Below are 16077 nucleotides of genomic sequence, written 5' to 3'. Positions count from 1 at the left end.
TGGAAAAAGTGAATAAGGAAAAGTTATTTACTTGTTCCCATAATATATGAAGGATGGGTAGGAATGGTCCCTAGCCTCTGTCTAAAAATGGATGACAGGAGAGGGATCACATGATGATTACCTGTTGTGTTCATTCTCTCTGGGACATCTGGCATTGGCCACCATAGCAGAAAGGATACTGGGCTAGATGAATCTTTGGCCTGACCCAGTATGGCCATTCTTATGTCTAATTCAACTATAAGATCTTTGGGGTAGGATTTGTCTTTTACTTTGAGTTTGTACAATGCCAGGTACAACTGGGCTTCAGCCTTACTTGGGGTTTCCAGGTGCTAATATAAAACATATTAAAACAGAAAAATGCTAACCAACATACAGCAGGTTAAGCACTGTTGTATATATTGGTTTGCAAATAAAAGAGTTACAAAAATACTAGGAGGCTGCACCCCCTGCTCGCTACGCTCACCAACTCCCCTCTCTTGGGGTAGGTGTCTGGCCAGGGCGAAGGCGGCAGGAGAAGGCTGGGGGCAGGGGGTCTTGCCAGCGGGAAAGGAGCAGAAGCGGGTTAAGAGTAGGTGTCTGGCCAGGGAGGAGGGTGCAAGAGCAGGGGGGAGTGTAGGAGCAAGAAGGTCTCTGGCCAGGGGAGAGGAGCGGGCTGGGGGCAAAGGGTCTCAGCAGAAGGTATGAGGAGACTGGGGGCGGGTCGGGCTCGGATGGCGGAGGGGACCCTGCATGGCCCGGGGGGGTTGGGCTTGTATGGTGGAGGGGACTCAGCGCAGCCAGGAGAGTTGAAGGATCAGGCTTGGATGGAGGAGGGAACCTGGCATGAGGACTCATATGATGTCAGGACGTCACTCTGTCATCTCACAGGACTTTTTTTTTACCTATATAGAGAGAAAATATTGATTTAAAAACCGTGGTCAACTAAGATTTTACAGAAACCAGCATATACTGTGGCAGCACAGCCATTTGAGATGTCATAACAGTATGATAAATCTTTAAATTCCAAAAGCACAGGCCCCTGCCACTTGAGCTGTTCTAATTTCATCTCATAAAGGACACTGATTCATTATGATGTCTTGGTAAACCATGTATTCTTATGCCAGCTTTTCAGTGCCCCAGAAACAGTATAAGAAGTGAAAAAGATATTTTATTACAGTAGACTTCCGATAATCCGGCACCCTTGGGACCCAGGTGGTGCCGGATTATCAGAAATGCCGGACTATCAGGAGGTACTCTGGCAAGGGCGGGTCTCGTCGGAGGGCAAGCGGGGGAGGGGGCGGGGGTGTGCCAAACCCTCCCTCCTGCTGCAGGGAGGCAGAGCCTGCGAGCGGTGGAAGAGGAGAGGCGGTGACAGGCAGGCAGCCGCATTCAGGACGCATTAACTGCGTGTTAACTGCGTGTCGGCTGTGGATCCAGCCAGAGTGACTGTAACTGACCAGAACATCCTGAATGCGGCTGCTTTGGCACACCCTCGCCCCCTCCTCGTCCCCCTCCCCCTCTCCCACTGACCCCTACCTTCCCCTGCCCCCCCCCCCCCCGGCAGTAGAGAGGAAAATTACATTAACTGTGTGTCGGCTGTGGATCCAGCCGGAGTGACTGTAACTGACCAGAACATCCTGAATGCGGCTGCTTTGGCACAACCACGCCCCCTCCTTCTCCCCCTCTCCCACTGACCCCTACCTTCCCCCGCTCCCCCCCTTCCCAGCAGTAGAGAGGAAAGTTACATTAACTGCGTGTCTGTAGCCAGACAGGAACCCCCCTTGTAACATCCATTTTTGCTTGCCTAGAGCATCCAGGGCACACAGAGCAGAAGGCCCAGGCTGTGTGACTGTGAATGGCTGTAAAGAGAGATACACTAATTGCTGACCAAGAGGCTGCCAAGGAGTGTCCTTGACTTAACCCATATTGATACGAACACACATCCGTCCACGGGGGGAGGAATCTCTCGCCCAGTAAAAAAAAAAGTCTAGTATTCACAGTTTAGTTATCTCTCTTGCAAGTGTAAATTAACTTGAAACTTGCTTGTAAGAACTGGTGCCACAAAACGGACCAGTAGAATTTGGCCTCTTAGATAAGAAAGAGGATACGGGCCCCCAGAGGTATATAGATGGGTCCAGCAGCATATTTTCTCTGAGTGTCAATCTACCATCTATCTGCTGGTCAGGTTTGGTGTTTGATCTCCCGAGGTTCCAGAGGGGATGCCCACCTCGTATTCATCTTTCCTAGGAATTGAGAGACTGGCCCTGGCCTGACACGCTGGAGTCGAGAGGCACAGAAAGGGGTAAAAATTGTACCTGGATGTGGTCCTTTGCTTAAGTATATATATACATAGTGTTATAGCTCTTTAAAGATTAAGCTGTCACTTGGTACCATTATTTCTATTTTCTATCTTTACCTTTTTCCTGTGATCATTTTTAAGACCTATATATATATATATTTGCTAGCATTTAAGAAATAGAGCAATAGCCATTGTAACCATATGCTTTTACAAGTCTTTTAATAAACTGTTTAAGTTTTTAACCTGACTCCTCCAGTTGCTGTAATAGAACCAAGCACAATTTAAAAGAACTTCAGCCGGTCATAAAGGGACAGACATAGGAAGAGCTTGGGCGTTTGGATCTGTGTCACTCCCAGGTGACAAGATCCGTTGGGGCACCTTTTCAGCCTTTCCTAGGCTGCCCGCTGCGAAGGAACCCGTGTTCTAGCAGCTGAAATCTAAGGCGTAATAAGCTCTTCCTATATAACGGGGCGTCTGTTGGCCTGCTGGCCACCCTCTGCGACGGGACCCCGGTCCTAGCAGTAAAGACACGGACGTTAAACCTTTTCTCGGAAACACACACACACACACACACTGCCCTGACCGTCGGCTGACAGTGTCGGCTGTGGATCCAGCCGCAGTTAATCAATTACTCTAACAACTTGAAGCAGCTGCCGGAGCACTTCCGGGTTGCAGTTGGTGCCGGACCATCAGGCGTACCAGACCACTGGATGCCGGACCACCGGAGTTTTACTGTACATTGCCTTTAACCTAAAAAAAACCCATGTTTAATTTTTCAGAAAAATAAAATGTTATATCTCATAGCATGGTTCATCAGCCATAATGGAAAGGAAAGAGTAATTTTAAAAAAATATCAGAATTCAGGGTCCTGAAGTATCAGCAAGGAGCACCACTCACTGGACTTACACATAGCCAGAGAAAAAATGTGCAGTAAAGAATTAAATGGATTTTATAATTGCGATCTGAGAAAGTGCTTCAAGTATTATTGTATGTGCATTACAAATCAGTATTTGTCATTTACATGATCAGCTTGGATACTCTATGTAAAATAGTCAGAAAAACATGAAAGAATATCGCAAATACCAACAGTTTACATATTTTTGTGCTTATTTGTTGACTTACAAGAAATAGGTGAACTTTAAAATGAACACAATTAATTACATAAAAACTTATATTCAGCATGTAGCACAATACCAAGTCCTTCTCTCATATGGTCAAGTATATTTTTATAATGAACTTTTAAAATATTACTATTTAGAGTTGTTTATGCCAACTTAGATTTGCATTCCACCTGTTTAGTTTCAGGGTCACAGAAGCAGAGTTTTTTGTGTGTTTTTAAATCCTTCTGGTTACTTTAAACTGAAGGATCGTTTCTCCTCATTGCTCAATGCTTTGAATTTAATATTTATTTTTAACATTTTGACAGGAATTGCAAAAGTGATGTAGCACCAAGTTGAGCGCTGGAATGTTTCTGATATTCTTGTCTTCCTCCACTAACTTTAGCTATGACAATCATTTAAATTATTATTGCTTTTTTACACTATTACACTTCTATTGGTTACAGGTGCTAGGGCAGTAGGATTCTCTCATCTCTCCTAAATAAAAGACAGGACTATGCAGCACTTTAAAGACTAACAAGATGGTTTATTAGGTGATGAGCTTTCCCCTCAGATCAAATTGTGGAAGAAAATTGATCTGAGCAAGTGGGTCTGGCCCACGATAGCTCATCATCTAATAAACCATCTTGTTAGTCTTTAAAATGCTGCATAGTCCTGTCTTTTGTTTCAGCAAGATCAGACTAACCCGGCTACATCTCTATTACTACTCTCCTAAATATATAGTGAGGGCGCCCCCTCCTGTTTCAATGTACCACTGAACACGAGACCATGGTTGATCTTTGCGTCAGCCTCTTTCTGCAACATAGCACAGTTATAAATATGCTAAGAAGCCACTTAGAAGTCACCCCGGTCCAGGAACAACCTCATGCCAAGACTTCAGTTGCGTTTAGGAAGCTCAGCAGACTCCATCATGACATGAATAGTGTACTTGAGCCAGGGGACAAGTGTGCTGGAAACAGTCTGAGTTGCAGTGTAGATGTGATCTAGAAACACGGGTCCACACACACGTTCCCAGGACCAAGGTGATGCTGACAACGCCGCCCGTGGTTTGTTCTTTTCGGTAGATCAAGGGGCAGGCTCGCAGGGCAGACCCCTCCCTGCCTGTCTCGCCACGGCTGACAGGCTGCGCGCCGCGCCAGTCTCCCGCCCTCGGGGCAGGGGCGAGGGTGGTTTTGGGTCCATGTGGCAGCTGCCCTGCCGAGGCTGCGCTGCGCGCGGGGGGGGGGAGGCTCTTGCCACGTGCTGTGCCCAGCTGGCCAGGGATGAGCTCGCAGCGGGGCGCTCGCGCTCCCTCTGGGCCACCGTCCCCCTTCGCTGCGGCTGGGACGTTGCTGCGCCACAGAGCGGCGCTCTAGTCCCCGCGAGTCAGAGCAGCCCCTGAGGGCGGCAGCTCGGAAACCCCGGGGGCTGCCTCAGCCCCGCCTCCCGCGGAGCGCACTGAGCATGCGCAGTGCCGGCCGGGGCCCTACACGACAGCGGCAAGATGGCGGCGGCCGGCTCAGCGCGGGGGGAGCCCGGATGCTCTTGCCCTAGAGCGGAGGTAACGGTCGCCGCCCGGCCCTAGGGAGACCCTCCCCCCCCCAGGAGTAGTATGGGGCTGACGTACGTCGGCGGCCCGCGGGGAGAAGGGCACCGCGCGCAAGGGGGCGGAACACGCCGCAGCACCTTGGCCCGCGCCTGCGCTGTGGCTCCCGGGCGCCCCGCTGCGAGTGCGTTAGTGGCCGGACGCCTGGGGGGTGAAACCCCGCCACGTCCCCGTGTCGCCCCCCCCCCCCGAGCATGGCGGGAGCCCTCAGGGACAGTTTCAGAAAACAACAGCAAATGGCCCGGTAGCACAACGTGCACGGCCCCCTTCTTCAGCGGGGTTATGAGCAGGGGGTGTGAAAACTCGAAATAAATAGAAGGGGAAGGGAGGGAGGGAGGGGGGAGGAGGCAGCCGGGTGGGTGCGTGCCGGGAGCCAGCGTCTGAGCCGCTTCGCGCACGCCAGGCTCCTGCGTGTCACTGATGAGCCCAGGCTGGTGGGTTACCCATGCACGTGGTTACACTTCACCGCTAAGGTTGAACGTCTCTTAACTGGGACTCTCTGGTCCGGCAACATCCCTGGTGGTCACCAGGCTCCACCAGGCCAGGGATGTTGCCGGGCCAGAGAACCCTGCAGTGAGGCTAGAGCCCAGTAGCAGGGCTGCCCTGCGGCAGCAAAACCAGGAGCCCAGCAGTAGGGTTGCCACCCAGTGACAATTCTGTGGGGAATAGGGAGGCCAGGAGGCAGCAAAGCTGGAGCCCAGCAGCGAAACTGGCCAGCAAGATTGGGAAGCAGCGGGGGCCACCCAGCAGCACAACCTGAAGACCGGCAGCCCCACTACCACGTAGCAGTGCACCTGCCTAGCAGGACTAGGAGGCAGTGTGACTTGCATCGCTTAGCACATCATTTAACAGGTCCCAGTTAGCGTGTGAGCCCGGCAAAAAATTTGACATAACTTTCTTTCATCAGCCCCAAAATTTGAACTCTGGAGTCCCAACCTGGTTAAAAGCACAGTAATTGTGCTAATGCCACTCATGTTCTTTTCACATTACCTTTTATTGTAATAAAATGCTGACTAAAAAATTAGAGTAAACATTTATGTATTGATACGTATATTACTTTTAATCCTGAAGAATCCAAAAGCCCTTCCTAAACTAAATACATACTAAATAATACATTGCTGAAATGCTTCCAACTCCGGGACAGAGAGCAGAAGACATTCATAACTCTGAATGCTAATGGCTGGGAGGAGAATTTGTTCAAAATATTATAGTAAACCCCTACTTTTTAAAAAAGTGCTGTGAACTCTTACTGATTTTTAATGACAGCACACCCATTTTGAAGTTTTTATATTTAAAAAATGCACAGTTCCTCTGGAATGTCTCCAGATTTAATTGTCTCCATCACCATTGATCTTTTGTGTGTGCTGGAATAGAAAACAGGGCATTTAGAAATGTACCTTGTCATAGAACACTCATTATCTCCTATGATCCAAGGTGAGTGTGCATGTCTTTTGAGTGGGGATCTTGTTTAGACATTGATCTTTGGAGGCTAGCATAATCACTGTTTCCATAGGGATCTGAGGGAGTATATTGTTTCTTTACCGGCTATCTTTATGATGTGAGGATAGGACTTTCTTTATCCTATCTTCTGTCATTATCTATAAAATAGCCCTGGGCTTTCTCTTCCCAATCTTTGTGCTTGCAAATCACCATGATCTACAGATGACTTTTGACAACCAAAGTGAGAGAACTCATTCCATCTTGTTGGTCTGAAACACCCAGTTTTGTTGACTTTCACCAAACATGCTATGGGCCTCCCCTCGTTTTTGTTTGTTTGTTTTTTAAGTGGAAGGGATACAATAAAGCAGGTATTGTGGGCATGGTGAAACATTTTGGGGTTATTATTTTGATATCTCCCACTGATTTTCTGATTTGGGGAAAGCATATGGTCTTTTAAAAAATATTTAGTCATAAATGCCTAAGGTGATAGGATATTACTGTTTACTTGTGAATATAACTTAAATACATACACTGTATACATTTTGAGTGATGAACATTTTAAAATTTACCAAAACAGTGTACAGCTTGTTAAACTGGAAACAGTTGGTCCTTAATAACATATACTTCCCTTAATTTAATTGGCAAACCAGATCTATTGGTATAAACATTAACAATCAAAATTGCTAACCATGCCTTTCCTCTGTGTGTGCAAGAGAGTGATATACACTTCATTACCCTCTGTCATTTATACAGAGTGACTGTTTTCTTTTTAGGGGTTCTTTTCTGGAATATATCTTAATAACTTGATTAAGAGACAAGATAAATTGTTGATGATGACAGAGCAACTTAAAACCTTCCACTGGCCTTATTGTACATCTACCATGCAAAGTAAGACCATGCTTGAGCCTGAGCTCAAGGCTAATGCCTCTTGCATCTCCACTGCAATTGCACTAATGCATAGTTAGATGAAGAAAGTCTGAGCTTGAGTGAAGCCAGGACCCAAGTTCCATGCCTTATTGTTTTGCAGTGTAACTGCAGCCCTGCTTGACTCAGGTCCAGGGAGTCATCAGGAAGTATCCCACAATTCCAGGGGACAACTACCTTAGTTCTCTTTATACCATCAGTTTGCAGTCCATGCTATTGCAAATGAAAGCCCCACCTGCCCTATTGGCAAATGGAAGGAGTTTAGGTCACTGTTAACCCATGCTGTTCTGATCACCGATCTGGAAGCACACTATCAGAGTGCTTCCTGGGTTTGCAATGAAGAGTGAACTGAACAAGCCTTTTACAAAGTGAGCTGCTTTATGTTTACAGGGAGATCTGAAAAGTTTTCGCACAGTGCACCACACTCCCTTCAACGGAGTGGGCAGTATTAGGGATTCTAGGATATAATTACTTTGACTTAGGTCTCTGCATTGCTGTGTTGCTGCCAGAGCCCTAGTTTGGACTAGGGATATAAGCAACTAGTTGACTACCTTGAGTAACTGAGTAGGAACTCGACTAGTTGCTTACTCCTGCCTTTCCTGCCTCTCTCTGAGGGTATGTCTACACTACCACCCTAGTTCGAACTAGGGTAGTAATGTAGGCAACCGGAGTTGCAAATGAAGCCCGAGATTTGAATTTCCCGGGCTTCATTTGCATAAAGCCGGGCGCCGCCATTTTTAAATGTTCCCTAGTGCGGACTCCGTGCCGCATGGCTACACACGGCACGGACTAGGTAGTTCGGACTAGGCTTCCCAGTCTGAACTACCTAGTCCGTGCCGCGTGTAGCCGCACAGCACGGAGTCCGCACTAGCATTTCAAAGGAAGAGACACAGAGGAGAACTCACACCAGCAGGGATTGCTTTGGTCCCCACTGGCACGGATTCTCGCTGCCTCTCCCCCTTTGAAATGCACGGGAACCAACTGTGAGTGGCTCTTGTACATTTCAAAAGGAGAGGCGCAGCAGGATAGCGAGCGCCACCCTTATTGACTAATTGAAATTTAACATCTCTGGTTTGGAGTACTGGTCAGATTCGTTTTCCCTACAGGTAAAATATAATGTAGATGCTCAAGACCAGGGTTCCATAATCTGGTCAGCTGACTCGAATCTTACTAACATTGGGCTTGCATGTCAGCATAGACATATCCACTGAGAATTGCTTTCCCTGTGGGAACATCTTTCTATCTAACTTCATCAGGAAAATTACTGGAAATGTTATTTTATTACAGCTAGTTAGTAATGAATATCTCATATCAGTAGAGGCATTAATTCTTTTGTGGCCATGACAGGCTCTACTGACAGCATTGTGCACGTATTTTTATAACTGCTTTAACTGTTGTGATTTTTCTTATCTAGCTTTACTGCATAGATTCTGTGCAAACTGTTCAGTTTGGATGTTTTACTATTCATTGAAGGCATTCATCAACTTCTGAGGAAAGATTTCCTGTAAACACATCTATTTTGCTTTAAATGTAAGTAGCCTGTGTCTTAGTTAAACATTTTCTAAGATTATAAGAAATGCTTATTTAGTTCAGTATTTTATTTCACATGTCCATATTACGTTTAATTTTTTGCTGTGGTATATTGATTCTTACTCAGGCTTTATCTGTTGTTTAAATCTTGTGTGATTTTTAGTCATTTAGGGAGAAGTCCTGAAAAAATTAATGCATGCCAGGGAGATTCAGAAAACTCAAAAGTTAAGACTCAGTTAAGTGTAACTTAAACACTTCATATTTGCATATAAAAGGTATGAATATAGAATTTAGATGTGTTAGGAAATAGTGAACACACATTTGTAAACATCGTAAAAGGGCTGAAAAAGTTCACAGTTGGAGGTGATGGTATTAGCCAAACCAGTGTCTGATCCCAAAGTTCAGTAATACTGGATGAGCACATGAAACTAACTAATTCTACCCTATGTCTCATGACTAACTTTAACAGCCAGCAGAGTTACTTCCTCTTTCAACACCAGCTACTTGATCTTTTGGAAGACAGGAAGCTTTATCAAGTCAGTGAAGGGTTTATACATCTGGTTGCTCATCCGTCACATTTAGCTATGCATTCTAGTACTTGCTGGATTAGGTCTATATTTGTCATTAAAGACACAGAATGCTTTTGGAAATTAATATTTTTTCCATTCCTTTAGAGTTTTTCAGAATTAAATATACCTTTTTATTGTAATAGACTGTAAAATATACCTTTTCATTGTATTTATAAACTGAACAATGAGACTGAGGATGTTGTTGTGTATACAGTTCAGTTGATTCAGAGGGATAGTTGAGTTAGTCTGTAACTGGAAAAAATTAAAAAACAATTAATAGTCTAGCAGTACCTTAAAGACTTAACAAAACATGTAGATGATATCATCAGCTTTTGTGGATACAACCCTCTTCTTCAGATGAATGAATTTCCAATGGGTCCCATATGAAGAGAGATTAACAAGACTTGGACTTTTCATCTTAGAGAAAAGGAGAGTAAGGGGGAGTATGATAGAAGTCTATAAAATCATGACTGGTGTGGAAAAATGAATAAGGAAAAGTTATTTACTTATTCCCATAACATAAAAACTAGGAGTCATCAAATGAAATTAATAGGTAGCAGGTTTAAAACAAACAAAAGGAAATTTTTCTTCACACAGTGCACAGTCAACCAGTGGAACTCCCAAGGATGTTCCAGAGCTTGTGCCAGAGGATGTTGTGAAGACCAGGACTTTGACAGGATTCAGAAAGAACTACAGGCAGTCCCCGGGTTACATACAAGACAGGGACTGTAGGTTTGTTCTTAAGTTGAATTTGTATGGAAGTCGGAACTGGCGTCCAGATTCAGCCGCTGTTGAAACTGACCAGCGGCTGACTACAGGAAGCCCGAGGCAGAGCTGCTCTGCCCCAGGCTTCCTGGAATCAGCCACTGATCAGTTTCAACAGCGGCTGAATCTGGACGCCTGGGACAGAGCAGCTGGGGTGCTGCCGGGTAGGTTCCCGCAGCGCCGCCACTCACAGGTGGTTCCCGTGCATTTCAAAGGGGAAGAGGCAGCGAGATTCCGTGCCAGTGGGGACCAAAGCAATCCCTGCTGGTGCGAGTTCTCCTCTGTGTCTCTTCCTTTGAAATGTAGAAGAGCCACAGGCAGTTCTTATACACTTCAAAGGGAGAGGGAACAGCAGTCGCACCAGCACGGACGGGACGTTTCAATCCCCACTTGTGCCGTTTCCCCGCTGCTCTCTGCCTCCCCCACGGAGACAAAGCTAGAAGGAACCAGCTTTTAAGATAGTTCCCCCCTAGCACAAGCTTGTGCTCCCCACCCTTTTCTGCCTCTCTCTGAGGGTATGTCTACACTACCACCCTAGTTCGAACTAGGGTGGTAATGTAGGCAACCGGAGTTGCAAATGAAGCCCGGGATTTGAATTTCCCAGGCTTCATTTGCATAAAGCCGGGCGCCACCATTTTTAAATGTCCGCTAGTGCGGACTCCGTGCTGTGCGGCTACACGCGGCACGGACTAGGTAGTTCGGACTAGGAAGCCTATAATTTATTATAACAAATCACTTAATTAGAATCAGAGTCATATCTTTTATTTTGCAATAAAAATTGTTAAAGACAGTTAAAAGATTTTATAGTAGATACTAAGGCACCCAAACATTTGAGAATTTATTAATCCAAATTTGAAAATATTAATGGAAGACTCATGCTAAGAGGGCTGGCTGGGTTAACAAAGATTGATTTTGAAAAAAGCCACAGATCAACATTTTCTAAGATGCTCGTTGACTTTTGGTTGTTATCATTCCACTTGTTTGTCTATATATGCTCCAGTTGAGGTCAGTTGAAACTGAGTACTCATCATTTATAAAAAACAGGTGCAAGAGGTCTCAAATGAGTCATGCAAAATCAGTGGTCATTGGGGGAGGGGGGAAATGAAGGGGAAAAGCTGTAGGGGGACACTTTTCATGTGCATCTGGAAGCACATTGCAACAGTTTATCCTAGATATGGGTTTTGTCACCAGTATTCCTGCTATTCTGACTGCTAGATTGAATTACTGAAATGTTCTCTACATAGGTCTGTCCTTGAAGTCTATCTGGGAATTAATACATATGTATCTGACAGCCTACTCATATTATTTGTATTGCTGTAGCACTAAGAGGTTCCAGACCCATTGTGCTAGGCACCATGCAAACATATAAACTTGATGATAATACACTAATTCTCTGAAGTCTTCATTGCCTTCCTATTTGCTTCTTAGTGGAATTCAAGTTGTTGATGTTGACATATGTAGTCCTAATCTGTTTGTATCCTGGCTGTGTAAGAAAAAGTTTTCTCTGTGTCATTTTAACAGTTTTGCTTAGCAGGAGCCCTCTTTCTAACAGTCTTTAAATTTTAAACATCAGAAGACTTGTGACAGGGCATTCTCAGTAGTGAGCACTTAGCTTTGGACTTTTCCCCCAGTTGACTAATAGAATCAGAGTAATAAATATTTAAGACACAGTGCAGAGCTCATCATATCTCTCAGAACTTTGACTAAGCTGCAACTGGCTGGCTATCCAGCTTATTTTAGTGTCCACTTCTATAATGTACAATCTGGACTGCCCTGTTCCAGCACCCTCAGGACCTGACCCAACCCAAATGAGGGAATTTGCCAGATCAGGGGAGGTTCCCTGCCACCAGCCTCCCAGCACACTGCCCCTCCTTCCGGCTGGCTTTAGCCCTGCTACTACAGGACTCAGGCTTGGCTCCAGCCCACTGCTGCCTTCTGGCCAGGGCTTCCTGGGGCCCAAACTCTGTAGCTGCCCCACTGCTGTTGCCCCCAGCTGGGGCTCCTTGGGGATGGGGCTCAACTGTCTGATGGTGGCGCTCCCCACCACTGGACTCTCATCCAGCTTGCACTGCTGAGGCACCAGGGCTCTCTGGTCCAGCAATACCTGTGATCCTGCTTCACCATGGATGTTGCTGGACCAGAAAGTCCCAGATTAGGAGGTTCAACCTCTACATGATGACTTATGTTATTTGTAACATCTGTGGTGTTAGTAGGATTTTTTGCACATCTAAGAATAAAATAAATAGTATAACAAAGTGTATGCAAGTGTAGAGAAAATTAATAAAAATGTATGGTATAATCATAGTGATTATGTTACTGTTACTTTTTCAGGTTTAAACATGTCTGATAAGAAAATACTTATGAACAGAACACATTATATTGAGAAACTACTTTCTGAAAACAATTTCCAAGATATTGGAAATCACCTTACAGAACTTGAAGCTGTTGATATGACTATAGAGTATCTTCAAGAGACAGATGTTGCAAAAACTGTGTACAGAGTCCTCAAGAACTCTCCTGCAATAAAATTGAAAAAGAAAGCAAAATATTTATTATCAAAGTGGAAGACACTTTACAAAAATAACTATTTTTCATCAGTTTCTGAGAGTGTGAAAGACCACAATGAATATTTCAGTTTGGTTCCGCAAGAACAGATAGAGTTTTCTGAAGAAAACCTTCCAAAAGATGCAGCGTATATTAAGCCACAAAGCAGTGTGCATCAACTGGGGCTTTTAAAAAAACAGCACACCGATGAGGACTCTAAACCTGTTGACAGTGAAACAAGTCCACAGCAAGAACATAGGAAGGCCATGAGGTTTAAATGCACAGATCTTATTTATAAAGCTTTGACTGATTCTGCCAAAAGCAAAGAGGAAACAGATAAGTGTCAAGAATTATCCAAAGAAATTGAACACCATATTTTTGCTCTGCATCTTACAAATGACAAAAAGTACAAAAATTGCATCAGAAGCAAAGTCTCTAACTTGAAGAATCCTAAAAATTCTCACTTAAAACATAACCTGTTTTCAGGTACTATGAGTCCAAAGACTTTTGCTGAGATGACTGTGATGGAAATGGCCAGTGATGAATTGAAACAACTCAGGGCTTTGTACACAGAATCATCTGTTCAGGAACATCAGCTTCCCCAAGCTATTGATGGCACACAGACAACCAAAATAAAATGTAGGCGCTGTGAAAAATTTGATTGCACGATCACTATGATTGCCAGGGGAACTCTCTTTCTTCCTAGTTGGGTGCAAAATGCAAATCCAGATGAACCAATGATGACTTACGTTATTTGTAATGAGTGTGGAGAGCAGTGGTACCACAGCAGATGGATATGTTTGTGATTATTAATCCTTTAATAAATATCACTTAAAAGTGAGACACATAAAATGGATATGAAAAGAAAAGTGTGTTTGAATTATTTTTGTACTTATTTTAAAATCAGTGCTAACTGCAAATAAGTTGTAGCTAAAAGAAAATTATAACATTTTGGAGGTTGTTTTGAAATCACTTGGCTTTAAAATTTTCTTTTCGGATTATAAAATCATATTGTTTTCAGTGTGAGATTTGTGGATGCTCAGAATTTATGCAAATCAGTTCATTAGTAAAGTTTAGGCAGATTAGTTAGAATACTATAATATTTTTTTTCCAGAATGATCACTGAAGAATGCCTAACACAGACTTGCCAATTAATTAAATGAGAAATTCACTAGCAAATAAGAGTTGGATTATGTCTCTAACAAATTTAACCATATAACACGTAGAATGTTATGCTGCAAAATATAAAACAGGACAGACTGGCAGCAAATTAAGGAAAAAATGGTCTTGGATATAAACTGTTTAATAGCTTAGCAAAAAATGCCTTTTTAAAAAAGAGGTCCCAGTTCAAATATGAGTATGAATGAGGTCTAAACTTGCATCTTAAGGTGGTGTACAATACATCTGGTAGTAAGCATTTGCAGAATTATTCTCCAATGGCCTGATTCAGGAAATTCTTTACGCATATAATTAAATCATCATTAAAAAATTAAGTGATGATGTTAATGAGACTTAAGCACATTCTTAAATGTTTTCCTCAATAGGCATGTTTTCCTAAATTGAGGTTTTAATTGCTACTGTTTTATCAAACAGAAAAAATCTCCGCTTAAAATAAGTCTATGAAATTACTCCTGTAAATTATCACTTTAACATTCACACTTCCTGGAGGTTGTGCCTATATTCCAAAATAAGAAGCATGAGTGAATCTAAAGGCTAGGTTTCAAGAAACTATTTTGCCAGGATCCAAAATGTTTCCTTTCTAAAATACGTATTAAAACAATGTATACATTATTTTATCTGATATACATTATCCTCCTGCTATACATTAGCATTATCTTTAGAAAAAGATGTTCTGTTAACAAAATGTTACATTTTTTTATCATTCAGGTAATAAATACATGAGGGAAAATAACCTTCTTGTTTTTACTCCTGGAACTGGTGAAATAATGTGCTCTATGGTTGTGCAATACTGGAGCATCTGTCCTGTTTCTAAGTTCATATTTCAGATTTATATCATGCATGATAACAGCACGAGTTAGGATTAGGATCCATTTATTTTTCTTCTGTGTAATTTACTTTTTATTTATTATATTTTCTCTCTCTGCATTTATATAACACCATGTTAATTCTCTTCCAGATACTATTGGGTATTGATTAAAAAGCATTAGTGTTCTCATTTTTGTTTGTTTAACATAGAAAATGATCCTGCTAGTCCTGGTTAGCTGAGTAGATAGGAGTGATCTGGGAATGAAATTGGCTAGAGTTTAGAATTCTTTGGTAGTCAACATTTCCAATAACTTGAATGATTATAGAATCCAAGGGCTGGAAGAGACCTCAGGAGATCGAGTCCAGCCTCCTGCCCAAAGCAGGACCAATCCCAACTAAATCATCCCAGCCAGGGCTTTGTCAAGCTGAGACGTAAAAACCTCTAGGGATGAAGATTCCACCACCTCCCTAGGTAATCTATTCCAGTGCTTCATCACCCTCCTACTGAAATAGTTTTTCCTAATATCCAACCTGGACCTCTCCCACCGCAACTTGAGACCATTGTTCCTTGTTCTGCCATCCATCACTACTGCGAACAGCCTTTCTCCAGCCTCTTTGGAGCTTCCCTTCAGGAAGTTGAAGGCTGCTGTCAAATCCCCCCTCATACTTCTCTTCTGCAGACTTAAGCCCAAATCCCTCAACATCTCTTTGCAAGTCATGTGCTCCAGCCCCCTAATCATTTTGATTGCCCTCTGCTGGACCATCTCTAATGCATCCATGTCCTTTCTGTGTGTAGGGATGAGGGGGCGGAATTGGATGCAATAATCACCAGTGCCAAATAAAGAAGAAGAATAACTTTTCTAGATCTGCTAATGCATGTAGCAGATCAAGAAAGCATTTTTTTCTGGTTGATGTGAGCTGGAGGAGCACTCAGTAGAACATGGTAGGAAGGAGATGAGACACTCATTTGTTCTCCAAATGAATAATTTAATGCCATACATTCCTACAGTAAAACTCCGGTGGTCCGGCATCCAGTGGTCCGGTACGCCTGATGGTCTGGCATCAACTGCAACCTGGAAGTGCTCTGGCAGCTGCTTCAAGTTGTTAGAGTAATTGATTAACTGCGGCTGGATCCACAGCCGACACGCAGTTATTGTAACTTTCCTCTCTACTGCCAGGAGGGGAGGGGCAGGGGTCGGTGGGAGAGGCGGAGGAGGAGGGGGCGAGGGTGTGCCAAAGCAGCCGCATTCAGGATGTTCTGGTCAGTTACAGTCACTCCGGCTGGATCCACAGCCGACATGCAGTTAATGTAATTTTCCTCTCTACTGCCGGGAGGGG

At 43.8% G+C, this 16077-nt stretch overlaps 1 protein-coding gene across 5 annotated transcripts; it reads left to right on the top strand.

Moving 5' to 3' along the window:
• Positions 1 to 4388: 4388 nt before the first annotated feature.
• TCEANC (transcription elongation factor A N-terminal and central domain containing) lies at positions 4389 to 13622 on the top strand. 5 transcript variants are annotated; one of them, XM_075914693.2, is made up of 4 exons: positions 4778 to 4936; positions 8760 to 8875; positions 9039 to 9110; positions 12541 to 13622. In XM_075914693.2, the coding sequence occupies exons 3-4, from the start codon at positions 9068 to 9070 to the stop codon at positions 13557 to 13559; spliced, it is 1062 nt and encodes a 353-aa protein (XP_075770808.2). In that variant the 5' UTR covers positions 4778 to 4936; positions 8760 to 8875; positions 9039 to 9067; the 3' UTR covers positions 13560 to 13622. The 5 variants fall into 5 exon arrangements, 4 of the variants coding, with proteins under 4 accessions (XP_075770808.2, XP_075770825.2, XP_075770844.2 ...); XM_075914710.2 differs by lacking the exon at positions 9039 to 9110; XR_016348333.1 differs by lacking the exons at positions 8760 to 8875; positions 9039 to 9110; positions 12541 to 13622 and adding an exon at positions 6644 to 7188 and having other exon boundaries at positions 4389 to 4936.
• Positions 13623 to 16077: the final 2455 nt, after the last annotated feature.

This window comes from Pelodiscus sinensis, chromosome 1 (genome assembly GCF_052426305.1).
Source record: "Pelodiscus sinensis isolate ZL-2025 chromosome 1, ASM5242630v1, whole genome shotgun sequence".
Taxonomy (NCBI): Eukaryota; Metazoa; Chordata; order Testudines; family Trionychidae; genus Pelodiscus; species Pelodiscus sinensis.
Note: the sequence above shows the minus strand (reverse complement) of the source record. Positions and strands in the feature narration are given on the sequence as shown.